This window comes from Helicoverpa zea, chromosome 6 (assembly GCF_022581195.2).
Source record: "Helicoverpa zea isolate HzStark_Cry1AcR chromosome 6, ilHelZeax1.1, whole genome shotgun sequence".
NCBI lineage: Eukaryota > Metazoa > Arthropoda > Insecta > Lepidoptera > Noctuidae > Helicoverpa > Helicoverpa zea.
The window spans coordinates 8,578,647-8,605,491 of NC_061457.1; the positions used below are offsets into that span (position 1 = coordinate 8,578,647).

A 26,845-nucleotide genomic window follows, 5' to 3' on the forward strand; every position below is an offset into this window, starting at 1 on the left:
TGTTTAAGTTTACCTTGTTACAATTCTAATGGAAGTAGCAATATTTATTGCAGGTGTTAATATTTATCAAATGAGTAATTTATAATACAAAATCATTACTTGGTGATCAGTTTACTCATTCTTAAACCTGCATCAAAGTTTATTCAATAATAGGCATTTATTGGAAGCAATATAAAGTTGCTGGTTGTTGAATTGTCGTCAAGACGACTTTAGCAGTGGTGGGATTTCCTAGAGGATATAATACAATAACCTATTTGCCTTATAATCAATTGTGTTTAATAATTGTTGTGCTTGCATGCCAACAAGGCGGAATGTACACGGATCTTATTATGTTGTTTACAATCCTATTTTGTAAGTGCCTGCATTCTAAGCAAATAAAGACCTATTCTATTCCAAAAATCTGCTGGTCATTAAATTGACAGCTTGACGGTTAGCAGTAGTGTATATCTACTGGTCATTAGATTGACAGCTTGGCAGTTGGCAGTAGCGTGTATCTACTGGTCATTAGATTGACAGCTTGGCAGTTGGCAGTAGTGTGTTTCTACTGGTCATTAAATTGACAGCCTGATTGTTGGCAGTAGTCTACATCTACTGGTCATTGAATTGACAGCTTGATGGTTGGCAGTAGTGTGTATCTACTGGTCATTAAATTGACAGCCTGATTGTTGGCAGTAGTCTATATCTACTGGGCATTGAATTGACAGCTTGATGGTTGGCAGTAGTGTATATCTACTGGTCATTAAATTGACAGCTTGGCAGTTGGCAGTAGTCTATATCTACTGGTCATTAAATTGACAGCTTGACAGTTGGCAGTAGTCTATATCTACTGGTCATTAAATTGACAGCTTGACAGTTGGCAGTAGTCTATATCTACTGGTCATTAAATTGACAGCTTGACAGGTGGCAGTAGTCTATATCTACTAGTCATTAAATTGACAGCTTGACAGTTGGCAGTAGTCTATATCTACTGGTCATTAAAGTGACAGCTTGACAGTTAACGGTAGTGAACGTCTACTGGTCATTCAATTGACTGTACACGCATAAATTATCTGGCGATAGTTGTCAACTACTGCAACAACTAAATAGTAAATCTTGATAATTTTTATATTTTCTGTGCCCGGTGATTTGGATCATAAAAAGCTTCCAAACTTAACTTCTCAGAGTCTAGTCAACAACTTATACCTGCTATATTGTTCTGGTACTTAACTAACTTAATTCAAGTGCTTGCAATATAGAGGATATTACAAGAACAAACTGGGCCTGCAGTCTCGACATAAGATAGCGATTCGATCGCAAACTGACAGTCGCTAAATATTAACGAAAATATTCGCTTGCCATAACGACAGTAACGATAAACGCAAGTCTCGACAGCCGAGATAGCGGGCAACATCGCTAATTATCATGACATATTCGTGTCGGTACGATAGCGAAAACCGTATTCATAGTGCGGTGAATTTGTATTAAAATGTTGCATGTAAAAAAAATCCTTGTATTATAGGGAGAAATGGTAGACAAGATTTGCACAACCAATTTTGTTTCCTTTGACAATTATAAAGAAAATAGATGAACCTTATCATATTAAAACTTTTTGCATCGAACCGTGTAAGTAAAACATACCGTTTTTTAAGAAAACACATATTAAAGATCTTAATAGTTTGCGTACTTGCAATACAGACATAGAACATAAACAAACTGTCAATGTCAAGTTTGTTTGTGCACTTGAACATTGGTTTGATTTATAATAATAATAAAGGAGAACGGTGTATTCATTACTATTCATGGACGGTGAAGTCATTGAAACAGGCGCAGGCCTGCCGGGTGCCAGCAGCTTGAGCGTCAGGTAAGTACATCTACAACGAGAATTTTTTATTCCTATTCTTGGTACTTACTAAATTGAATACTTTGTATACATCCGAAGTATTCTGTGTTTACATAATGACTACTTTAATGTTTCAGGCGTAAGCGTCTGCGTAGCCCTCGTGTTACACCCGCTCAAATTGATGCACTACTATCAATATTAGAAGCGCGTCCATATTTGCACACGCGGAAATTTACCGGCTTGCAGGGCCGGGAAAATTTCGAAACGGGCTGGAGGGAGGTTGCCGAGGAGCTCAATAATCTCCCTAACGGGTCTAGAAAGACACCAGAGCAGTGGATGACGGTAAGTCTTTTTCAAAGATTGAATTGGTTTTAATTATAAGCATGTACATGCCACGTCAGTTTTTTTTTATTATTTACTTGAGTTAATTATTCTAATTGTAGGTTTGGAGAGACTTAAAAAGCCGCGCTTGCAGTAAGGCGGCAAAATTAAAAAAAGAACAAAAACGTACCGGCAACCGAGGCGTCAGCACTGCTCCCCTGACCGAGGCCGAGAGCCGGATAATTTCAATAGTTGGGGCAGATTATTCCTTTGGGACAGACTGCCCGGACGCTATGCCAGAGGAAGATGTAAGTTGTGATTATTGTATTCAATACAATTTAATATTCTCAATCTTTGAATGTTGATAACACTAAAAATACTTTTATTGTTATTTACAGTTATTACAACATGAGATGGAGGCTGGGGTGGTAATCTCTGAGGTTCTCACCTTACCTCATTCTCAGGGTAAGTTTTTAAATTAATAGGTACTCAATTCAAAATATAATTATTTTAATTTTAATGTTACTATTTATTTTATTACAGCTAGAGATTTTGTGGAATTGTTACCGACTGAAACAAGTAAGTTGGAGTTTTTAGTAACTAGTTGGTTACTGCTATAATATATTTTATTATGTGTATACATCTGTACACTAATGTTACCAAAATATTAATTAACAAAATATTTTAGCAATCAATGACAGCAGAGCAACGGCTGGTTCTTCACCACCACCCATCCAAGAACAAGTGCAAGATGCCCCTCAGTCGCCAGTACTACAAATGAGTAAGTTGCAGTTATTTTGCTCACCTATGTTTATTTTCATTGATTTTTATTTAATGTGTTATAATTGATAATTCCAGCAGTACGTGGCAGAAGGACAGAAACTGTTGCATCATCAACACCACCACTGCGACAGAGACCCAGAAGAAAGAGGAGTAAGCTTAAATTTTATTTATAATAAAAACATTAGTTCTGCAGGTGGGTCAGCCAATAATTCCTACAATACCAATAATTTTGGGTATTTTCAGATCTGAATCCTCGCCAAAGTGTTTCTGAGCAATATAGTGCAGCTCGACGAGAATTTCTAGCAGTTGCAGAAGCAAATGCTGCTACAATGAAGGTGTGTTATAGTGTAAATTTCCTCTTAATTATTATACACACTAGCATGCTAGAGAACATTAAGACACATTCAGTAAATCCAACGTTTTTTAGATGCTGGCAACTGCTGCTCAAGCGCAAGCAGATGCTGCCAAGATGCAGGCTGAGGCAGCCAAGGTACAAGCCGAGGCGACGCTGCAATTGGTAAAAGTCGGAAACAAAATAGCTGACGCAATAAATAATTACATAAATAAAAATAATAAATGATATAAAATGTTTTTTATTTGAAACAGTACATAAATGAAAAAAAGTATAATAATTATGTGAAACTAGTGTTAATTAGCCTTCTTCTTATGCGCTCTGCAACAGCTCGCCCAGAACCTGCATAACAAAAATAAAATGTATTGGTGTTAGGTATACATACATAGTAAAATAAAAAATCAGTTCATAAGTTACCTGTAACTTCTAACATATCATCATGGAATCTACTATTATCCACCAGCTGCATGGATGTGGTGGACTCTGGTTCCGGTAATTTATATGTTATCCGCATATTGTGGAGCACTGCACATGCGTTAATTATTAGGCCAGCCATATAGGGTTCGTACATTAACTGGCGTTGGTGTGATAGACATCTAAACACAGATTTTAGCACACCGAAGCATCTTTCTATGATGTTCCTAGCTGAGCAGTGTGCTTCGGTATATTTATATTCCGGTGTGCCAGGCTGTTGATGTTTTATGGGAGTCATTAACCACGGTTCCAGAGGATATCCATCATCACCTAAAAGATTAAAAATACAAAGTAATTTCAGAAGTCGAATGGGCAACCTCTTCGAGGCAGATTTATAATGTTCATTTATTTACCAAGCAGCCAAGCACGGCGGTCCCCATTTTCAAAATGTCGCTTCATTGTTGAGCGCACCGGTGAATTTGCCCATATGTGAGCATCATGTCTCGCTCCTGGCCATCGAGCATTAATATTTAAAATAATAAGATCAGGGTCACACACCTGTAATATATTAAATATGTAAGTACATATTTTTCAAACAATATTTTTAGATATTATAGAACTGAAGGTCAACTTACAGCTTGCACATTTAATGAATGGCCCTCATGGTGACCACTCACATAAGACTCCTCATTGGTCTTAGGAGCTAAAATTTTTATATGGGTGCAATCAATGGCTCCAATTACCCCTGGGAATGGCTGTGGGGCATTTCTAAATTTCTGTTTTGCCGCATGGCGTTCTCCTTGAGTCATTGGAAATTTAATATATTTTCTTAAAAGTTTTTCATTTATTGCCGAAGTTACAGCCCGGATGACTCGGCTAACAGATTTTTGGCTCATGCTACAACCCCACTGCAAGCCAACAGGTTGTTGGTAGCACCCACATGCGTAAAATCGGAGTGCCGTCAGTATCTAATAAGAAGAAAATTTAAAAAAAGTTCAACCTTAGTTATAAGAAAAAATATATTATAGAAATATTATTTATGCACGGTAGGTCGCAAAGACACTTACTTGGGACTCCACAGAAAGTCCGTAAGGCCGTCGTCTTTGGAGAGATGGACGCAGTTCACTTAGTAGCCTGTGAAACATTTCCTTTGAAATTCTATACATTTGAAGAAATTGGCCATCCTCCAAATCCAAGGGATTTTCATCGTTTCGCTTGTTTCGTGCTATTTGTCGACCCATAAGCACATCGCGTCTGTGCTCGAGCACAACTAAGTCCCATGCTAAATATTCAGAAGCCATTATTTATTAAATTACTATTTATTTAATATTTTCTGACGTAAAATAAACAAATATAGGAACGATATCGATAGTAGCTATCACTTAGCGGGCTGTCAAAAACTGTCGCAAGGAAATTCTATGACATAACGATAAATCGTTATCTTACCGAAAATATTCGGTAACTTTGCGATGACACTCGATAGTTTTGGCAGTAGAGACTACCAAAAATCGTTACGATCGGATCGTTAGGACTTATCGACCGAATTTTGTCGTTAAGCGATCGCTATCTTTGTCGAGACTGCAGGCCCTGGTGGGTTATATACTCAACGGTTCTACAAATGACAAACATGTGCTAGGTATCTAGTTAAACAAACAGCACATTGAGGGACCGTAGTGGGTTGGCCATGGATGTTGAAGAACTCGCCCAGCTATACTGGTATGTATTCACCTATGCACAACATCCAAGTCCATCAACACCTCTAGTGGGTTGCCTACCCATAATAGTGTTAATTATAACAGTTGCTCAGTCACCCTAGGTATAATTTCAATACTTTTACTTTATTTTGCTGTATTAAAGAGGTTGTTATACAACAGAGATATTCCAGAAGATACAGAACAGTAGAACAGCATACAAGCAGCAATACTAGCTGGAAAATGTGGATCAAAATTTTGGTATTCAATAGATAGAATCTTTGGTAAACATGCTAGCTCACAATTGTAATTTCAGTACTTTAGGTTGATATAAAACTCTTAGATCAAAAGAATATGGAACTAAGCATTGGAGCAATCGGTGATTTATTTGACAATGCTACTTTATCTACCCAACTGCCTCGTTGGTCTAGCTGTCGCAAGCGCGGCTGCTGAGCACGAGGTCTCGGGTTCGATTCCCGGGTCGGGCCTGGAAGTTGGTGATTGATACACCCGTGCATCGGAAAGCACGTAAATGTCGGTCCTGCGCCTGATCTCTTTCCGGTCGTGTCGGATTGCCGTCCCATCGGGTTATGAGAGTGAAGGAACAGTGAGTGCACCTGTGTCTGCGCAAATGCTTGTGCACTATAATATGTCCTGCGCAGTTGGCTAATCCCCTTACGTGAGTACAGCCGCCGTAGCCGATAATCGGCTAGGAGGACATCATCATCATTTACCCAACTGGGCCTTCTCATCGGTGACAAAAAATCTTTTAAGGATGATACCTGGAAGGAGTTCCAATGTAGATACTTACTCTGGGAACTGTCTAATGATGATTAGCTCATGGATGATTGTTGCAATCAAGTTCTCAAAAGTTGATGATTGCGTGTGCTTTTAAAACCTTCAAGATTCAGGCTTGAATGAATTTTAATTGGTATCTTAGCCTCTTTTTTATTGATTTACATTGGTGTTTACAAATAGTTTAACAAAGTGGCCCTCATTATAATATTGTTATTTGCAAATTATGTTTTACAGTATTGCAGTACCAATAAGCAGTATAAGTACATTGAGAGTTGTGGAAGAATATGCTTCCATAGGGGCGAATAACATAACCATATATGAACGTATGAAATAGAATCCATTTATTGATCTCAAGTTAATAAATCATCACATTAATATATTCTTGAAGTGCACACCTACTTGTAATATAAAGTTGTGTAATTTCCTCAACCCATCCCATAAGATAAGATCCATATGGGTGGTGGGATGGATATCTATTAACAAAATAATGTCTTGTGTCCATAGCGTTAGGGTTAATAATAATTGATCTTAGAACACCAATCTTAGGTTACCGTAAGACAATTGGACTCGCACGAGAGGTAAAGAACTTTATCACTATTTACATTTATCGACATTTATTACTCTTTTGTGCTAATTAAACTACACAGTTGCGTCGACATTTGGTTAATAATAACTAAAATATTATTAAGTTCCTAAGTCCTACTGCAATATATAATCTGAGTAAGTGTTCCTTAAAGTATAGGAAGTAAAATTGCCCTTAGTCACCAAATCGTTTAAAAATTTACTGGGGTGCTGTCCCTATAAAAGATAATAATATTTTTATATTCTGGTTGTCTAACTAAAACAACGTAGATAAAGTCAGCTGCAATAAAGGGTAAGCGCTTTTGAACGAAACTATAAACATACTTATGCAGCCAACTATACTTACATAAAAAAAAAAAATATTACGTTACCTATACGCGGTCATGAAATTGGAAAAGCGTAAAATATTAAAAATGGAAGCAGCACAAAGCTGATCATCAAATTGATGAGGTCAAGTATGACATGAGAGCAGCATAGCTGCTCATGAAATTGAGATATAGAATTAGAATCCCACATTTATCTATGTGTAGACAAATGTTTTAGAAAGGTTAGCGGTTGTTTTGCAAAAGGAAAATTGCATCGACTAGAAAACTGTTTGTGAGCTGCTGTCACCTTGTTGAAAGGAAGAAGAGCATGAGTTGAGGGTCAGGGACTCTTCTATTTTATGGTGATGCAGAATGTCACAGCTTCAAAATATATAGTGCAAAGTTAGTGACACCTGTTAAAGTGCGTTCGTTGCATAATATGGTTCTAATTAGTTAAAATCTGATTCGTAATGTTACTTTACACCTTCGTTATAATCAATATGTAACCATGACACTAAAAAGCTTACCATCAAAGCATAATAATTCTTTGACTACTTAAATTTTTGAAAACCACATTAGGAAAAGCAAACAAACATTACAGAACGCAATGTCCGGTGATAATAGTGTTCTTGGATGCCTAACCGAAATATAAGTATTCCTATCGCACTATTATATGCAGTATGGTATTCATATGTTGGGTGTTGAATGCTAAGAAGCTTACAGTTTCTTGACTAGATATTGGACATACATTGATGTAGGGTATTTAAAGCCTATATCAGAATTTCAGCGAGTGTACTAGCAGAAACGTGCAAAGTACCAGCGCTGATCAATAGGGTTGAAGACCAGATTGTTTGTTACATTGCTGAGATAATGATAGGCTTTGATATTCCACTCTCAAATTAAAAACTACATATTACCAAAATTAGTTGAGTTAGCATTCTCTTGCTTACAAGGCACACAAAGTACTTAACTCGTACATAGAACTACAATTTAAACCATTAAATTGGAGACAAAGTATGTGGTCACCATTAAATGGGTGACAAAGTATGGAGTCACCATTAAATTGGAGACAAAGTATGTGGTCACCATTAAATGGGTGACAAAGTATATGGTCATCATCAAATTGGAAACAGTCCATCTAGGTCACCATTCAATTGGGACGATCTTATGTGATTACTTTCCTCGTACGGCTCGTACGGTTTTGAATGAGTGAAAAGCATTGATGAGGTACCCTAATGCCGATCTTTTACCTTGGAACAATGCATTCTGTATCAGTTTTAAGTGAAGTCGAACCAAGCAAGATGAGTGCTCATTATCTGAAGGTACAGCAATATTTGAGACTTGCTTGATTTCACATGGACTGATTGGCGGGATGTCTGCCAAATGGACGGATCATCTCTAGTGTAGATATAATACAGGGCCGGAACAGCGGCTACAAAACCTGAAGTTAAACTTGCCGGCCTGATATCACTGCTACGAATTTGTCTTGTTGAGCCTGAAGCAGATGCTGGTATGTTACCGTCTGCAAAGGGACGGATTTTTATTTATGTTTATTTCACAAGGGAAGGGATGTAGTGTCCTGCAGTATCACTGATATCTGTCGTCTCCTTAAATGGAAAGGGAAATGAAATGGAAACTGAACAAAGTAAATCAGTTTGATGGCAGTGTGATCGGTGGACTGATCTGATAGCGTGGTTTTGTTGTGCTGCAGGTGTTTGATAGATCTTTAAGAAATTACCAAAATATTTATGAGTTTGATTGTTGGACTTTTTGAAACAAGGTTAAAATCAAAACAACAAGGGAGAGATGTAGTGTATGCAGGTACATGTGCATCATTGTATAGGTTATGTCATTATTATGACGCCTCGTGCGCATACGTCACTCGGTTATAAATACCGGATCGAGCGGTGGGGAGTCAGTCGTTGTCAGACTGTCGACCTGTGTGGTGGTGCGTTGGCGAGTCGATTAACATAATAAAATGAGCGTACAATACAATGCCCAAGTGTGCTAATTAGCTTAATTACGACATTGCAAAAAGGTACTGTTGTTTACGTGTAACATACCACTTTATTCAATTAATTTCGTGGGCGAAATCGTTGATGCCCTGTGTACGAAGGTCCCGCCCCCTGTGTATCTCTCTGTACACGTAATTTTAAATTGATTATCCTTTACTTCGTTAATTGCTATGGTATCGCTTACTTTTCGGGTGGAATTTCAGCAGGGGTTGTGTGTCGAGGTCTTAGGGCATTTAACAAAATGATTCTACTACCACTTACTCTTAGCAGCACGATATTGTCTACGTATACGTGTCTTTTTGATGATAGCTAGCTCTGTTGAATGTGAGCATAGTGAAGAAATTTCAACTTAAAAGGATTTTATTAACTATTTGAACATGGTTCAATAGTGATTTTACCAAATCACACCACAACATTATCCGGGTTTTCACCTCAGGACGCAACATTATCTGAATGTCTGCTTGTCTGTTCTTTGGTATACCTCTGGAATTCATACACTCACAAAACAATACATATATTTATTTTTGTATCTCTTATCGAATAAATCTTATTACATGGTAGCTGAATATTTTTTTGGGATTGGCTAAACTTTTTAATGAATGACAAAGAATGTCAAGAGTCTCAAGAAGCTATCCAACGTGAACGTCAAGAAAGAGCCTTCGTATCAAAATTAAAGAATAATTTGCTACTTTTATATAATTTTGGTTAGAAAGAAATCTTTATGATTTATACTTTTACTTTAGAAATATCACATACTAGCCGTCTTCGGGCGATTTCACAAGCATACCATGTGAACTACTGCCCGTATTGTTATAAATAGAATTATATTGTTAGTAATAATTTATTACCGATAGATAGATCAATCGATATATTTATATCGCCCGTATAGCCTATGTTACTCTGGCAGAGGTTAGCTTAGTAAAGTATTTTTCAAATCGGTTCAGGAGTTTTGGGCCCTTCAGAGTACAAAGACAAAAAAAACTTTTCTCGTGTAACTCTATTGTGGACAACAGTCGATATATCCGTAAAATTCAAAGGCGGCCCTCGCTGAAAATTGCAACATAAACAAAGCAACTCTAGTTGTTGAGAAAATATAAATAATACGACCAAACAACAACAGGGTTCGTCTTGGATGGCGGAGGAATCAGTAACACAAATACGTCTGGCTCTCTACAAACGTAAACTCTAACTAAAGATTGTTTTATAGTATTAGAGTGCAAACACACTGCAAACTTTTAGTCGGCCGATAGTTTGTTTGGGCTCATAAATCATACTGAAGATGAATGGCAGCACTCACATTACAAGAATCTGATATTTAGCCGGTATCGGACCAACTTTGATTGGAATCAAGATTTTCTTTAAAAAATGTTTTTGCCAACCATTGGAAGGTCGGTCAACTATCGGCCGACTGTTTAGTCTGCAGTATGTGAGTACTTTTAGATGTTGTTCTTACATCGCATGATCCATCCGCTTGTGCATTTACCCTTTGTTTTATTGAAGACAGACTCTTTGTTCTGATATTATTTTGTTAAGAGATTTACAATTGTGGGATGTTTAAATTGATATTTACTTAATGTTCCGTCGGAGCGTTACAAGTAATTCTAAAGTAACAAGACGCTGAATTTTACACCCACGCTGAGTTAAAATTCAAAGATAGACTGAAGAAACATTAAACTGTTTCTTGTTTGGAAGAATTACTTCTTGTACTTAATGTTACTTTAAATAGAAAACGAAAATTGACTATTACTAAGTAGATACCTATAACGAACCAAATTAAAACAAATTTTAGTTAAGTGAAAATTGAAAAAAACTTATTTATTATCGCAGTGTTTTATTTTAATAGATACTTTCATTCTGCAAAAGTTCATTGCCCTTCCTGCTGTTTAAATAAAAACAAATAATTATTTGTAATAAAATTTGTAATGGAAAGCGAATATTATAATATTCGCTTTCCATTACAAATTAAACACAGTATCATAATATGTTGTAGACACCAGGGGAACATATAGGGGAAGCGGCAGATATGTGGGATGCTGTTTACGAAGTAGCCTTTGGCGTTTTCGTACTCGAAGTGTTCAAAGATATCCTTTGAGAGTAACTGATGCAAACGACAAACACTTAAGTGTGTACTCAATGAATATATTTAATTAGGTAGAGCAAGATATTCCATGATACTGTATAAAAGATTGCAAGTATGTATACTTACAAAAATGATTTCCAGAATCAAAAAATTGTAGCTTTGTGTAATCATCCAAATCTGTAAAGCCGTTTCATAGCAAAATCATGACAAACAAACAAACCAACATTAGCATTTACAATATAGTTGATATGTCATAGGTAAAGTATGTACGCACGTTGGCAGGTGTGTAAATATCCCTCGTACCCTTTTTACCTGTAAATATTTATATAGGCTATCGAAAGAGGTAATTTACTTTTTTCACGTGCCCCCATAAAATATAAAGTAAGTATTATGATTGTTTGTTCATCGTTAGCTGGTTCATACGTATGTATAGTGACGTAACTGAAATATCCTTGGGTGAATTTTTCATGATTCCGAAAGGTCCCAAATTGTCGAATATACCAAAGGTTAATAAATCTATGAAGGTAATTTATTACGTATCTATAACTGTTTTTAGTATGGACTGTGGAACTAGAATAGAATGTCAACACAAACTATTTTTGAACTGGAAATTCAGGTTTATTATTGTCTACTGTATGTGCGATGATAATAAATGATCGTGACACATTTTCCCATTTTAATATATTTGAGTTAACGACTTAGCACCAATTTATATAATAGACATACATTGGCATACATATTTTAAAATATTATTAAATCGTCAATTGAACACAAGAATACATTCATACATACATTTGTGTTAGACATACTGTTTGATAAATTTAATTCTATTTCATGTATAAACTGCAAAACCTTCTCAGTAAAAACAATTTATTTACCAAAAAAATCTAGCTTAGAAGAACTTTTTGTTATTTTTATATTCGTGGGTGTTAAACTCGGTTTGTGTGACAGTCGTCTGTCCAAACACTGATGTTCTAGAAAAATATGAACCGCCCATATTTCAGTCAGTCGCTAGCTAGAATTATTATGATAGTACTGAAACACGTCATGTCAAGGCTGTTATTTTTGCATAAACATCGTATTTATTTCGGGATAAGTTTCCTAATTCGTAATTGGACTATGTTTTGATTGGATTTCTAAAACTTAATATTATTCGGTGATTTAATTTATCTTTGATTGCTGATATCTCTATCAGCTGTGATTTTATTTACAGAACAAACACATTTACAAATACTATGGCCTGATAACATCTATAAAAGATGATTAAAGCCAATAAATTATTTTAAAGCTAGTAAATTATTAATTAAAGATAAATAATAATATACAAAATATTTACCATAGAAATTAAAAACTGTCCAGAAAAGAGAATACCAAATTGTTTTTTATTTAAAGCAATTTCAACCTGATACCTGTTAGACTCTAATTTATATATCAATATGGCTACCAAAAAAATTACCTCCCACCCAAAACCTCCCTCCATAAACGAAAATCATCAAACAACTTCACACTTAGCAACCTCCACAGACAAAGGAAATAAACTTACAGAAGCAACGGTCATTATCTACTGCTGTACACAAAAGCCAAATTTCAAGTGCCATCGGTACAAGACGTCGGGCCCTTGACGCGAGAGCAGTTAGGCCGAAGTTATCGCCACCAGTTAAACTGGAGTACCCTCTGTCAGCGCAAGGTGCTACGTGCCTCGGATGCCAGCCAACTACCGACGTACAACTTATACTAAATTATACTCACTATTAGCGCTTGGGTTAAGTGAAGTTCTATCAGTAGTTAGATGTGTATAGTTATGCAGTAATATGTATCCTAGACTTTGTATTTATCAGTCATTTAACCCACTTTCAAAAAGGAGGTGGTTCTCTATTCATCGGGATGTTTTTTGGTGCTGATATTTGCCCATATTTGCCACCATATTTCAGGATGAAGTAAGATGTCAAAGGTGTGATGTTGAGAAGTGATAAGGTTCTCTTTACACTGAAGAGGTCTTAAAACTCTGATGTAACTTTCAAGATACGTTTCGTTACCAAACTTAAGCAAAGCAAAGCAAGAGAGAGATTATTCATCCCGTAAATAAAAACGCTGTCACATTTTCACATCTAGTTTTTCATGGCTTAACTACGCTACATTTATTTGCGAACTCCAACCAAAAATAAATAGTTACGAGACCAACTAAATAGTCAGAAACATAAAAGGTATAAAAAGAACGCAGCGCCGACTTTCTTCCGGTTTTTTCACGTTAAAGAAAGAAGCTCTTTTTTCCAAACTGTTGGTTTCGCGAGTTTTATATTTTACTTCTGACAGAATTTAAGCTCGTGATTTATATATCTGTTTAATGAATTATCAATTTTGTAGATGCTGGCTGGTTGGTAGAACCTCCTTTAAATATAATACTTTAATACCGTTAATGTAACTTGTTTTATTAATTACGTTCATCACTTGAGTTTTGATTTTCAGTTTAAACATATGCCTCGGTTTTATATTATCATTTCGAAATTTCCAAGCTAAATGAAATTCAAAAATCCATCAAGTGCAGTTATTCTGTACTGAAACTTCTACCCGTCATTGATGTCTTAAAATGTAGTACCTACAGCGTGTTACCAACCTTTCAATAAATCCCGTGGTAACGCAGTAAAATGTGCCCCACATTTGTGAAGACAACTCCTTTGTCTTATACCTCACGCAAAGATTAATTGTGTTACCAACATCACCCTTTTAGCTCGCGGCTTGATGAAGCACAACTTGTCACCGGTTTAAAATGACATCGTTCAAACATCAAATCTTGTTGGGGACGCCCACACCTTCACGTAACGACGCCTAGATACTGCTTTATCATTGGAATTACTCTATCCGAACAAAATGGCCACCAAGTATTAAATTGCTCTTTGCCATCCGTCACCTGTCACCCGCATAGTGGTGCCATCAACCCGGGGCTGGAGCCAAATTGAACTATTACAAGTTTTGACGTTAACCTTTATATTTTCACGTACGCGAGAGAATTACTTAACATACCGGAAACAGTGATTATGTGAGCTACAGAACTTTCTCACTAATTACGATCATTATTTTATTTTGTATTAGTATTTATGTCCATAGTTTTGCTTATTTAAATTCTCAGTAGGTACTATTCACTGATATAAAGTAACGTGATTTACAAGAATCTCTGAACATAATAGAAAACAACACGAACAAAAAAAAACTTTACTATTTACTCGTGTTGTAACTACAAAAAGGATATCCTTTTGCACTTTACTAAAGGCTGAAAAAGGCTAGTGTATGAAAAGGCTAAAAAACTAGTGCACCTAATTAAAATCATAAAAGGTAACCGGTAAACAAAAGCAGCATTCCCATTATATTCCCGGAGATGTCTCCGCGCCCCGCACTTCAATGTACGTCTCTATTTGTTGCAGTAAAATAAAACTAATTAAAAGTGGCGCAAGTGTTGTAACACGGAACAAACGCTCCACCGCGGCCGTCCCCGTAAATACATGCTTCATAATTGAGTACCGAGTAATTATAGTGCGCAATGCTAACCTGGACTTGATTTATTATCTTTCTTTGAATTTCACCTCAGCGGAACACGTTTGTTTCGCTGTAAAGAATTGCTTTTCCACCACTTTGTAGCAAGAATAGTATTGAATTCACTTCTCCCCATTCTTTACAAGTTTGCTGCTAATTCAAGCCGAGAGAACTTGTATGAATAATTGTCTGCTTGTGAAAAGGTTGAATCAATTTCAATGTTATTTTCACTTATACCGCTCGCCATTACCATATCAGAGAAAGTAAACTTGGGATCTATTTTGGGATACTTCAGATTTATTTTTGGCGAAATATATGAATATTATTTATCCCACGGGGTCTCAAAATACTTTACTCCGTAAATAAGATATATGAAAACCTCGTAATGTAAAGCCATTTTATATAATGTGGGTTGTCCACCGTAATCGAGTAATTTACGGCAATGTCGTCGACAAACTTTCGTTAGCATTTTTACCGAAGTGGCGTAATGTAAATAAGAGTAAAAGCCTTCACTTTCCTTATTTGCGTCTATGGTTTGTTTTAGCCAAAAATGCTTTTTGTTCGTGAGCTTAATATATTTGACGTAATTTCCGCGATGGTGCAGATGTGACTCATCTTTGATGCTCGCCTCGCTAGGATTTCTTAACACATGAGAATTTCATTAAGAGAAGTACACACCATATGACTACATCTGACAGTAGCGGTCTTCGTAATAAATTGTTATCGTTATAACATAATGAATTATGATCTCGCTGAAGTGTTTCCTCGGTTAGACGTGAATTGTTCTTTGTTTTTATACAAATGTAATTACCTTTAATGTGTAAATGAAAACGATAGAGATTAAAGTATTTTTAATAAGCTTTATGTGTTGTTTCTTTTTCTGTAATTGTTTGTTTTTTTTTTCAGGATTTATGGGTAGGTATAATCTACAGAAAACAGAACTTCATTATTTATCATTATTTTCCCAAAAAATAAAAGAGTCATTACATTGCGGGGTAAATTCAAAGAGACAGTTGACATTTATTTGAATGCCATTACTTGACTGAACTTCTTGGAATTATGGCCGTAAAATGGAAAAATAACGGCTTCGCAATTTGATAATCTTAATAACCTTGCTCAGTTGTTGTTAAGCCCAGTAATTAGGTGCGATATTAATGAAAATACAAGGCGACATTATAAAAGAAAACAAATTCCAAGGACACGTTCGCCTTTTGGTTTTTATAGAACAATAAAAAGTTTGGTGGTTCTTTAGACACGCGACACGGGGTATGTTGTTTTTGAGTTACGTCTATATTTTGCATGTGCGACGTTGTTTATCGTGTCCGGATTGCGTGGCCCCTGCCGTCCTTGGCCGAGGGCGCTCGCCTCCTGTCATATCCCCACCAAAAACCGACACTTTTATGACCGTGTAACTCTAGCTTAATAATTAGCTTCGTGCATCTATTTGCTTTAATTAAGAGGGTTAAACGGTCAAGGCCGTGACGTGCGGGGATGTCGCCGAGTCCTTGTTTTGAAATATTTAAATACTTTATTTATGATAAAGTTGCGGGCAGCAAACTGGTAGAACTGACATTAGCATAGAAACGGTAGCTTTTGTATTGACTTATTTCAGTTTATAGAATGACATAACACCACGTTTATTTAGGTAGTGTAATTAACATTATTTCTGTATTAATTGAATTAAATAGGTTCTAAATAGAGTATAAACTGGGTGATTTCATGTAATGCAGCGCTATTTTGGGACGGTGTGAAAAGGTGAAACTTTGGTTGGTCCTGGTTGAAAAGTTATCAAACTAGTGGTACAACACATTTAACTTGGGTGTGAACGGGGGTATTAGTAGAGAGCGTGCAGTGTTTGTTTCATACAAAGAGTTTCGAATATGTAATTTTGTTTATATTCCAACTACTTTTAGTTGTTCGTTGATTCCACGTGTGGTCCTTTGTCACCTAAAATTTTGCGACCTTTTGCAAACAATCGGGAAGTGATTATTTTGGATTTATGTTCGATACTCATGATACCAGAAAGGTTTTAGCATTGAATACACACAAACAATTCAATTTATCATGAAATATTACGACAGCATTAATTAGAGTTCAATCATTTGCATTAACAAACATTGTTTCCATCTGTAACCAGCAGAATTTCTAGTACATTCGATTCGTGAAATAATTACTGCACATTACGCCCGATCAGCTTCGACAATAATTATCGGAATTAAGTTGTAGCCGTACCTACTCGGATTATTCGTCTATTTGGGGCGAGTAAGGAAGTTAACGAATTGTTGGGGAGAATTAGGAAGTCTGCAGGTTTTTAGATACCTTTGTCCAACCTTTGTGTAGCGGGATTTTATTTCTTTTTGTTTGTAATTTAGTTCGTATTGTCTTGCATTAGGTTGGCTTTCTGGCGGAGTTCAAAATCAGCTGAACTTATAATTAACTACATTTTCTTTTTACAATGTGATACAATTTATTGGTAATTACGAATTACTTGTTGCTGATATTTTAAATGATTATTATCGATGGAATACAGACCTGCTTCTTCGTTGGGTTTTGTAACCAGAAACCATTGGTATCCTTAAATATCCGAAACAGTGGTACTTGTGAACATAGACACGGGTCATAATAAATAATTGAGCCAAACAATTATCTGGAGCAATTAAACGTAACATTCTTAAGAAATACTTGCAGCACCAGGCCTGGCTAACTTCCAGCTGCAAACTTAATGAAGTACGAACGTACTTTATTACCATAAAATATTATTTTATTGCACCCTCGCTTACATTGCTTCGAACAACTGTTTTTTTAATTAATTTGTAGACACTTCTTTTTATACTCATTGTTCTGCATAGAATCTGGATCTTGGGGGTGCCAAGTTACCTACTCTTAAATTATTAGTTAAGTATTTCGGTATCGGTATCTATTATTATACTTTCATGTAAAAAAGTAGTTTATAAAAAGGGTATTGAATAGTATTCTCAAATTAAACGTTGCGTTTCTTCTTACGTAACGCCCAATAATTCCTGTAAGAAACCCACTAGCACTATTTATCACAGTAAAGTTCACAGTATTGAAAATAAAAGTCTCATCTGTTTTTAAAGTAGGGTTACAAAGAAGCATTCCTAGAAAGCACCAGTTTTTCTAGTCAATAATACCTTTAATAAAAAGAGGATAATATATTCAAAAGGTCTTTTTGCTGAAAAGAAAAGTAGCCGTTTAAGGGAATCTAGTAGGAATGACAAAGTAGGTTGTAAAGTGAAATTATTCCGGAGTCTCCCTCGTCGAATGAAGTTTTTATCTCCTGTGGGTTCTTCGAGGTTTTGATTGTCAAAGCTCGATGGGAAGATTGTTCTTAAAAGTATGTCGAGTCAAGTCCCACTGAATTCTTAATAAGGTGTGGACGTGTTTCTTTCTGGTCAGATGTCATAGTCACTGAGGAAGCAGACATGGGTCAATTAAACATAATATTAATTTAATTACCCATAACAACTTATTTCTATAAAAATATTGTACTTCATAAGTTTTTCCCTTACGTAAAAATATGTTCTCTTTTTTTTGTTGTACGATAATTTCATTATACCATCCTCATACAGATGCTATCTATTATTTTAGGTACTCACGAGATTACGTACCTACGTGTTCAAATAACGAAACTCGAAAAAAAAATTATGCATTTTTGGTAGCGTGTACTGTCAAGAATTTGTATAATAAATTTGTATAACCAAAGACTAGGGACAAAATAACAATTAAGTAATATTCCTCAATATTTAATTACAATAATCTTCTTACACGCGTAAGTAATAAATCCAGGTTGCCGCCAAATCTTGCGGAGATTAAGGCCCGGAAATATTCGTGATCAAAATCAACGCACCAAAAACATAACCATGGATTGTGTATCCCAAAGATTTATGTTAGGGGTATGGCAACACTGCAGAATTAGTTGGTTCGCGGTCGGTGAAACGTTAGACCGTACCGGGGTATTAAATTAAAGGGATCTGGCAGAGCCTATTCGTCACGTTATGTCATATGAGGCCCGGGAGACTGCTAGCTTTGTTTTAGCTCAGGCGAGATTAAACCGAGTATTTGCCGAGATCCTGCGTAATACTAGCGTGTCGATAGCTCCCCTCGTATGATATTTGATATTAAGATAACATGATGACTTGGGCGAGGACAGTTGTTTTCAGATTTCGAGTTTTCATAGTTTCAACAGCGAATGTTTTGGGTACTTTTTATTGTCGTTTAAAATAACAAAGAAAATACATTTAGCTGTGGGAAAACAAAAGTAATAAAAAAGTAGATAAGTTTGTTGGTGTTTAAAAGGACTAAAACAATAAATGTATATTTATGTTGCACAAAAGTACATTGAAGTTCAAATAAATTAGAAGTATTAAGTCCTCACTGCGGTAAGACAACAAAGCGAATTTAAGTGCCTAATTTTCTTTTTAAATACATATTTATGTTCCAAGTAAGTGTCGTTAATATTCATAAAGTAAACTTTGTTAACTTTGTATTTTTATGAGGACGCGCGACGACACAAATGAATTATTACTTCCTAGGGGTTGTCGGGCTAATACAAATGTTACGTTATGTTTGAAAGACAAGTACTTACGTATCTAAATATTTTATTAGGCCGACCTTTCAAAAGTTTTATTTTGGGAATTATAAACAAAAGACGTTACTCATAAATCTAATTTAACCCTAAGTTGCGCTCTGTCCTCGTGGGAAAATACGTGAGGTTATGTATGTCATATAACGCATTAATTTAATGAAAATTATTACGTAGCCTACAATCTGCCTTCTATTATTTCATTATCCTCCATTGGCTGTACCAATTTATATATCTAATTATAACCTGTTTTTTATAAACTTTGATATTAGCGACTATTTCTAAATAGATGGTTTAACATGATAGTTGAAAGTATAAATTAGGCAAGCTTTTAATGACATGATGAGTGAACAATTCGGTTGGCACAATTGGAATTGAAATGTCATTGAGGCTACATAATTAGGTAATTTGATGGTTCGAATCAGCTTTTAAACAATTTAACGTTATCCGCATCAGAATTGGGAATCGACTTCGTATTTTAGTTTTCGACATAAATGAAGCTTTTGTTCTACGGGCAACAATTAATTTCTCATGTTTTGATGCTGTTATGAATTCTGATCTTCAATAAAAAGGAACTGAGAAAGAGTAGATATTTTTCTGGATTTTTAAAATAAATACGAAATTGCTCAATTTCATTGATTGCTTTGTTTTTGGTATTTATTTCTTGTCTATTTTTTAAGAATTGTGTTTTGAAATGGGATAAAATCTGATGTAGATATACTTGTATTTAAATTGACGCGAAATTGATGTTAAGCCGCACATTCTGAAGTTTTAGTTGATAACTATCAGAAAATGCAATTTTCATGATTGATCATCTCTAAAGTACTTTACACGAGTTGAGATCGAAGTGCATTATACCAAATATGTTTTCAAATCCATTAGACAAATAATGTTATATTTATCGACACTGATTGATTAGATAGCAGGTGATCCTTTATTCTTCTGCAAAAGTTTCGCAACAAATTCATTTGAGTAAAAACTCAATCCTCATATTTGAAGTTTTTCTTACAACTTTGTTAAGACAAATACCATCCATTTGTTTTGAAAGGTTCAGTATGGAATGAGATATTATTTTTTTATTACGGCTCGGTTTCATGAATGAAAATAGCGTGTTATTTTTAGAATTTTTTGGTTATGAATACCGACTGCATCGTACATGTAACTAGTTCAGTTGCTGTAAAGAGTGGAACTTTAATTAGGTTACAGGAATACTGGTTCCCGTACGTTTTGTATTACTTAAAAGGTGCATATGGGTAACGTTTTTAATTAAAAACTTACTGTAGCCACTGCCAACCAATCGATAAATGCAAGAGTATTTCGTATTGTTTCCTCCAGCCTGTTTTCCGAGTTCACCTGTTAAAATCCCACATGCATTGCAACCGTTTAAGCCTTTACATTAACTGTCTGTGCCATACAAATGGCAGGTAATAAGCCTGGCCATTAGTATCCTGACCGATGGCGCGGCGGGTAAAAATTTGCGGTAGACGGTATGCGTTACTTACCAAGTTCCGAAAAAGGGGTGTTCTGGACCGACCTACACATTTGTTGTTTTTTTTTTGGGAAATTCAAGTGACCTCCCACTGTGGGGGTGTCGGACTCTTACTGACTAAAGCCTACCATGTTCCTTCTGGAGCCCTTCATGTACCAGGGCTACGTTTACTCTTTCGAACAACCTCGCAGCCTCGTCAGAACCTCGTTCGGCCTTAAGGAGGACCACATGTTTTCCTATACCATGGTGCGGCGTGTAAAAATTTGCGGTTGACGGTATGCGTTACTTACCTACCAAGTTCCGACAAAGCGATACCCTGAGCCGACCTACTTATGCCCCTTCATTGTAATATAGCGACATGTGTTCCTTTGTTTATGGATTTCTTGTGTCTTTGGTGATTTTATTCTATAAGAAACTCGTTTGTTGGCTGGTAAATAGCTGGATCTTATGAATCGTTTTATTTTTAATTTCTTCTAGAGTCAAAACGCAGTTACATTTTATTTTTATTTAAGGTTAATGCTTTGTACTCTTATGTTGTATATGTAGTTCAATTAAAAGGTTATATAAATATCTAATTGGCCTACTTCTTATGTAGGTTTTGGTCTTACAGCCAGTTTCTTCATCAAAAGTAAAAGCCAAAGTAAAAGTCAAAGTAATGTCTAAAGTAAAAGTAACGGTCAAATTAATTTTTTCTATTAGTTTTGCTGTCACTTTAGCCTTGAAAAAACGAATTTGACCGTTACTTTTACTTTAGACATTACTTTGACTTTAACTTTTGATGAAGAAAGTGGCCGTTTGTGACATTAAAATATATTAATGAAGTTAAGATAAAATACTTCTTTTGATTTTTTTATTTATAAACATGTGGACCATCCGTCTACTGTATAATTTGTTATTCTTTTTTATAACGACGTGATTGAATTATAATAAGAAAATACTTTTGTGTTATCTACCAAGTCACTGGTAAGCCTAGTCGTCACATTATGTTAATAATGAGGCAAGGTTTCCATTCACAGGACGGATTTAATACAGGTAAGTGGTCATTTCATACCAAATAGTGAGCAACAACAAAGGATTGTACTCTGTAAACATCAATGATATAAAATGAGTGCAACAATGTTACATAAGCATATTTTGCTTTGCCCTTGCATTAAAAACGTTACAATATTTCCAAAGGTACACAAGCTAAATTAAGCTCTACAAATATGAATACATAGGCTGTAGTTCCGACATTCAGTTTTCGAGATAAACTGTTCGTTCTGAAGCCGTAAATCGGACAAGATTGATGGCATTCCTGACCTCTGCACTAGTTCCTTCCGACAAGACATTGCTCCCCTATTAGTGTACAATAGTGTCCGAACGTTACGGCCCCTGCTAGCCATTACGAGTGTTATCGGGATTTATTGTTCCGCTAATTCATTGAAAATGAATTATTGGCAGTGTGTTATAGTTATATTTTTTAATTTTGGTGGGTTGCAAGCTGTTAAATCGGCGATTTGATCAATTGGTGTCAATTTGATGGCTGGTTATTGTTCTAGAGTACAACCTACACTTAGCTGTTACTTGTATATCTTACCATATATGCCATATATGGGTGTAGATGAAAACAAATAGGTCAAGACATCATTTTACTTTATGACACGGATATCCAACTCACTACTTATACATTGTCTATTGACGACTATCGGAAACCAAACACCCTGAAATCTTCATACAAAAACCCCAACACCAGTTATTCAACCTTCAAAAACCGAAAACACGAAACAAAAACAAAGCAATCTTTAAACCAATAAGAAATTGATCCTCAAAATATGAAATACGTTGGAAATAATTCGGGCGGGCTTGTGAATAATCTGTTCTTTGTGTGGCTTGTAAGAACGATCGAAGTATCAAGCGAGTCACGTAGTGCGAGTGGGTGGTCACCCGCAACACTTACTGTAGTGTCACTGTACAGGAACATAGAGAATATGAAACAGTGCAGTGAACATGGAACTTATGTGGAGTTGAAAATGTAAAAAAAATTGTTCCTTTGTGGTTTTTTTGTATTGACTTCTTATTGTGTAGGTACAGTATCAGGCTATACGTGAGAGATTCTAAGCGTAGAAGTATTTTATTATATAAACATGTAACGGAATTATTTTAGTTTTCCTAAAGTTTCTCTAGTCTTCTAACCTATACTTACCGTTCTTTCATTCATCCTACATACCTTTTAAGTTTTAACTTAGTTGCTAAAGTGCTCTTCCAACAATGTTGGTCTGCATGAAATATTGAATTATGACCACTGCAAAATGGCTCGAGAACCGCAGTTTATCATTATTAACGGAGAAGTGGACGCTAGTGCATTTCCTAATACATGCATCCATCAATTAATCGCCATTTAGAACTCTGCTGGGGAGGTGGAAATAGTAATTTAAAGAATACCAACAATTAAGTATACTTTTATGAATGGAGTAACTTTTGTACTGAGTGGAACTTCTAAATAATTTTATTAAAAGATCGTATCGTCTGATTCGTAGGCGGCTCGTAGCGCGTAGGCGGGCTACGCCGTAGCGCGTAGGCGGCCATTCATCTACACGGATCTCTGCCTTATCATTGTTGTATAAACTTTGTGCGCCAAAATGCCGATATCTATGTAATTCAATTATAAATTGTTACGCACTATTTGTAAAGCTGAATAGCTTTTGATTATTTGCATGGAACAGGATACAAATAGAATGTGTTCAATTAGGGCTCCGTTACTATTATCTAATAATAATAAATCGTAATTATCGGATGAATTATTAGGCCCTTGAATTGAAGCATAAATCTTACATTAAATTATCATTACAAAATTATGACGATACCAAAAATATCCACAAGATTCGAGTTTGCGAGATTCAGTTTTATTTGAGCATAAATGTATACAGTCATGTGACGACGAAGCATAAAATTAGATATTCAAATATTAAATTCAGCATATAAAAGAGGCATAAATATTTTTAAGGCTTTAATTCAGCGTCAGACACCACAAATTAACTGAACCGTCACATTATCTGTCAGAGATGAGATGACGCTCCATTTTAAGCGTTTCATTTTAAAATTATGAAAATAAATAACACATTTGCATACCCATTGTTTACCAATTACGTTTAAAATCATACAAGCATAAAGTGCGATTACTCGGCCAGATTGGACTCGAATTAATTTAATCCAATTATATTCTTGCTATGAAATTACAGTAATTTACGTACAACTATGTTTACGTGTGAAAGGTTTGCTTTGTAGATGATTGCTGTGAAGATTTTACAGTGGAACCAAAAAGATGGATATAATTTGGTAATGCTGTTTCTAATCGGTGAAGTTTTGTTGATATTTGAAGTTCGATTAGTTAGTTGTAACGAGTAAAACTATTCATTTACCGAAAGTTTATTTTTGGACTTCGCTTTTCAGCATGAGGTAAGTATTTCTTAAAATAAATTACGAGAGTCGGCTTTTAAGATTAATTTCATTACATTTATTAAAATCTCCGTTCTATTAAAAAAACATTCAAGTTCTACTTATTTATCATTCATGTATACTCGTTACTAAGGAAAACCGATGTTCCGAAAAATTTATGAATTTTAAAGTCACCCTCATTCACACAGAAATAGATATTGTACACGTGTATCTATATTAAATGAAGCTTAAAAATATATATACTCGTCTATGTATACGACAGAAGCCTAATTGTTTGCCCATAGCTAACCTCGACTACATTGTACGGTTCGATGTAACATTATTAGTTTGTATGTCAATGAGCTCTGTGATCTTCGCAGATATTGAGGCCACCAGTCCACCGGGAGTTCCAGTTCATCTGGAAATTATGTCTGTGACGCTGTAATATCTAGACACGACTGTTCGACCCTCCGCAGGGAAAGCCTTCTCATCCCCTCCACTTTGAGCAAGAATGTTGCAATAATTCAAAGCATAATTACGCGAATTTATTATTTTCTTAATGCGAAATTAAAGGAATATTTATAGGCTTATTAAGTCTTTTTTGAATTTGCAATAAATTTTAATTAGTTTACTGAGATTTATTTTTAGAATAACAGCATTTTTTATCAGGGATTTAAATTGAAGAAAATTTTTCATGAGCGACCTCTTTTGTAGCAGAGAATAAAAAAATATGAAGCTTGCCTTTATTTCTACACATAGTATAGCCATTGATCATTCAGTCTGGATCTGATAAGAGGCTTCGAACCCTAAGGCTGCGTTGACATATCTCCTCAGAGGTCGTCAGATCGGAGAAATGGCAAAAACAATTGAACTATTGCTTTTAAAATTCGGTGCCCTTTCAGACGGGAGAAAGAACTATTACGAGATTTGTTGAGTTGGAAACTTTTTCTTGTCGTAAGACAAAAATAGCCCTTTGATTTTCTTGAACGTAGGTACTCAAATTTTATTATTATTTTTTATTATTCTGGTATAATTTTCATTTCAAAATCAAAACAGTAGAATGTCAATGCAGAATTAAATGAATAACATTGAATATGTGACTCAAATAAATAACACCAAAGCTTGTCGATGCAGAAATTAAATAAATAAAATTAAACAAATATATATAAGCAAATATACAAAAAATACGTGTGGCACTCGGGGACTGCCGCGGTAAAGCTATTGCATAGCATTCTGTATCAACTAACAATGATATCAAAACACTTTATACACAAATTTTACAAGTACAGCCGTTCACTGTTGTAGATAAATACTTATACACCTATATACTTTCTCACAAACAGCTGATTATGTATTCGTCCGATTTCGGAGCAGCTCGTCTCGATTCGGGCGAGTTCCGTAAAGTCGTACAATACGTCTAATCGCACGACACACAGCGCCGTGTCGAAGACTGCCGAACTGACACGACGTTAGACGATGCACGACCTTCAAGCCACACCTCCGTGCCCGTCGGAGTGGGGAGCGTGAGGTTTTTTCGTTACGGAATTTCTGGATTTGGTCCCCGCGCTCAAGGCCTGCGATAGAAGCTATGCAATAGCTTAATAGAGACAAGTTTTATTTTAGTCACACAAAACATCAAACTTTATTATTTATATAATTTATTTTTTATCATGAAAATTAGTAAATTGATTTCTACCTTTAACCAGCATCAGTTACACACAAAGTACTAGGCAAGCATAAACACGTGAAGTTCAATCGTTGATAGTGAGGGGTCGATAATCGCGATGCGAGGTGTCGCCCTCCCCTTCGCTAATTAAACTGTCGCCTCCTGCAGTAACTTTCGATATAGTATTTATTGATAAAATCGCCATAACGCCGACTAATTACATAATTTATATAATTTGTTGCGCTAAATGTTTATTGATATTTGATTGATCTACATTAGTTGTCGAAATTATTTGTCGGTTAGTTAGTAATTTTAAAATACATACTGTATGATGTTTATCGGAACAGCTTAAAGGGAGGTATTGAATGTCAAACTGCACAGAAAATACTACATTACCCTTTCAAACACAAAAATTGAACCCAGAACAGAAAAATTGCCAAGTATTTCTCTAAATTATTCTAAGCATAAGAATTCAGCAAGCACTAAATTCGAAGTTATAAAACGGAGATGAATACCTAAACAGAACTACAGCACTTACCTGATACATATGTTATGTACGAAAAACTGCAGCCAATCTAGAATAAATCTCCTTTTCTATCCGAGAAAAGCAAATGTCCAGGAAATTACTCGCGGAAGTACTTTAGAGTTCTCTGCTAAAATTGAAAATGTGGAAAACTGAAATGTCTTCGTGTCTGATTGTCTGTACACTCCGCTGAACAAACGTCACCGGTGGAAAAACCCTTTTATATTTATTTTCGTATGGAAACAGGCAGAGATCATTTTACCAATGGTGTTGAGTTACTGGATTTTTGCCGAGATTAGGTAGGCGTAGCTTTATTAAGGCTGCCTGTCCACCGGAGCGGAGCTAGGCTGCGGAGTGGAGAAACTGAGAAATATTAACCAATAGGATTGTACAAAATCTCCGCTCTTCAGTCCTATTGGTTCAATCCTATTTCTCAGTTTCTCCACTCCGCAGCCTAGTCCG

At 35.6% G+C, this 26,845-nt stretch overlaps 2 protein-coding genes across 2 annotated transcripts; one reads left to right on the forward strand and one right to left on the reverse strand.

Moving 5' to 3' along the window:
- Positions 1-1,261: 1,261 nt before the first annotated feature.
- Positions 1,262-3,505, forward strand: LOC124631354. Its single transcript, XM_047165716.1, has 9 exons — positions 1,262-1,840; positions 1,957-2,161; positions 2,263-2,448; positions 2,539-2,605; positions 2,684-2,719; positions 2,829-2,921; positions 2,999-3,073; positions 3,167-3,258; positions 3,351-3,505. Exons 1-9 carry the CDS (start codon positions 1,779-1,781, stop codon positions 3,501-3,503), a joined length of 969 nt encoding a protein of 322 aa, XP_047021672.1. The 5' UTR covers positions 1,262-1,778; the 3' UTR covers positions 3,504-3,505.
- On the reverse strand, positions 3,501-5,275 carry LOC124631353 (putative nuclease HARBI1). Its single transcript, XM_047165715.1, has 5 exons — positions 4,757-5,275; positions 4,325-4,657; positions 4,103-4,247; positions 3,693-4,019; positions 3,501-3,617 (listed from the first exon to the last, which is right to left on the reverse strand). The coding sequence occupies exons 1-5, from the start codon at positions 4,988-4,990 to the stop codon at positions 3,556-3,558; spliced, it is 1,101 nt and encodes a 366-aa protein (XP_047021671.1). The 5' UTR covers positions 4,991-5,275; the 3' UTR covers positions 3,501-3,555.
- Between the last annotated feature and the right edge of the window lie 21,570 nt (positions 5,276-26,845).

Excerpts from the sequence above, each read along its gene's own strand:
- LOC124631354 (XM_047165716.1), top strand. The coding sequence starts at position 1,779 with ATGGACGGTGAAGTCATTGAAACAGGCGCAGGCCTGCCGGGTGCCAGC. Across the intron at positions 1,841-1,956 it reads GCCAGCAGCTTGAGCGTCAG|GCGTAAGCGTCTGCGTAGCC; the intron begins GTAAGTACATCT and ends TTAATGTTTCAG. Across the intron at positions 3,259-3,350 it reads CAAATGCTGCTACAATGAAG|ATGCTGGCAACTGCTGCTCA; the intron begins GTGTGTTATAGT and ends AACGTTTTTTAG.
- LOC124631353 (XM_047165715.1), bottom strand. The coding sequence starts at position 4,990 with ATGGCTTCTGAATATTTAGCATGGGACTTAGTTGTGCTCGAGCACAGA. Across the intron at positions 4,248-4,324 it reads ATTCATTAAATGTGCAAGCT|GTGTGTGACCCTGATCTTAT; the intron begins GTAAGTTGACCT and ends AATATATTACAG. Across the intron at positions 3,618-3,692 it reads TGATATGTTAGAAGTTACAG|GTTCTGGGCGAGCTGTTGCA; the intron begins GTAACTTATGAA and ends TTTGTTATGCAG.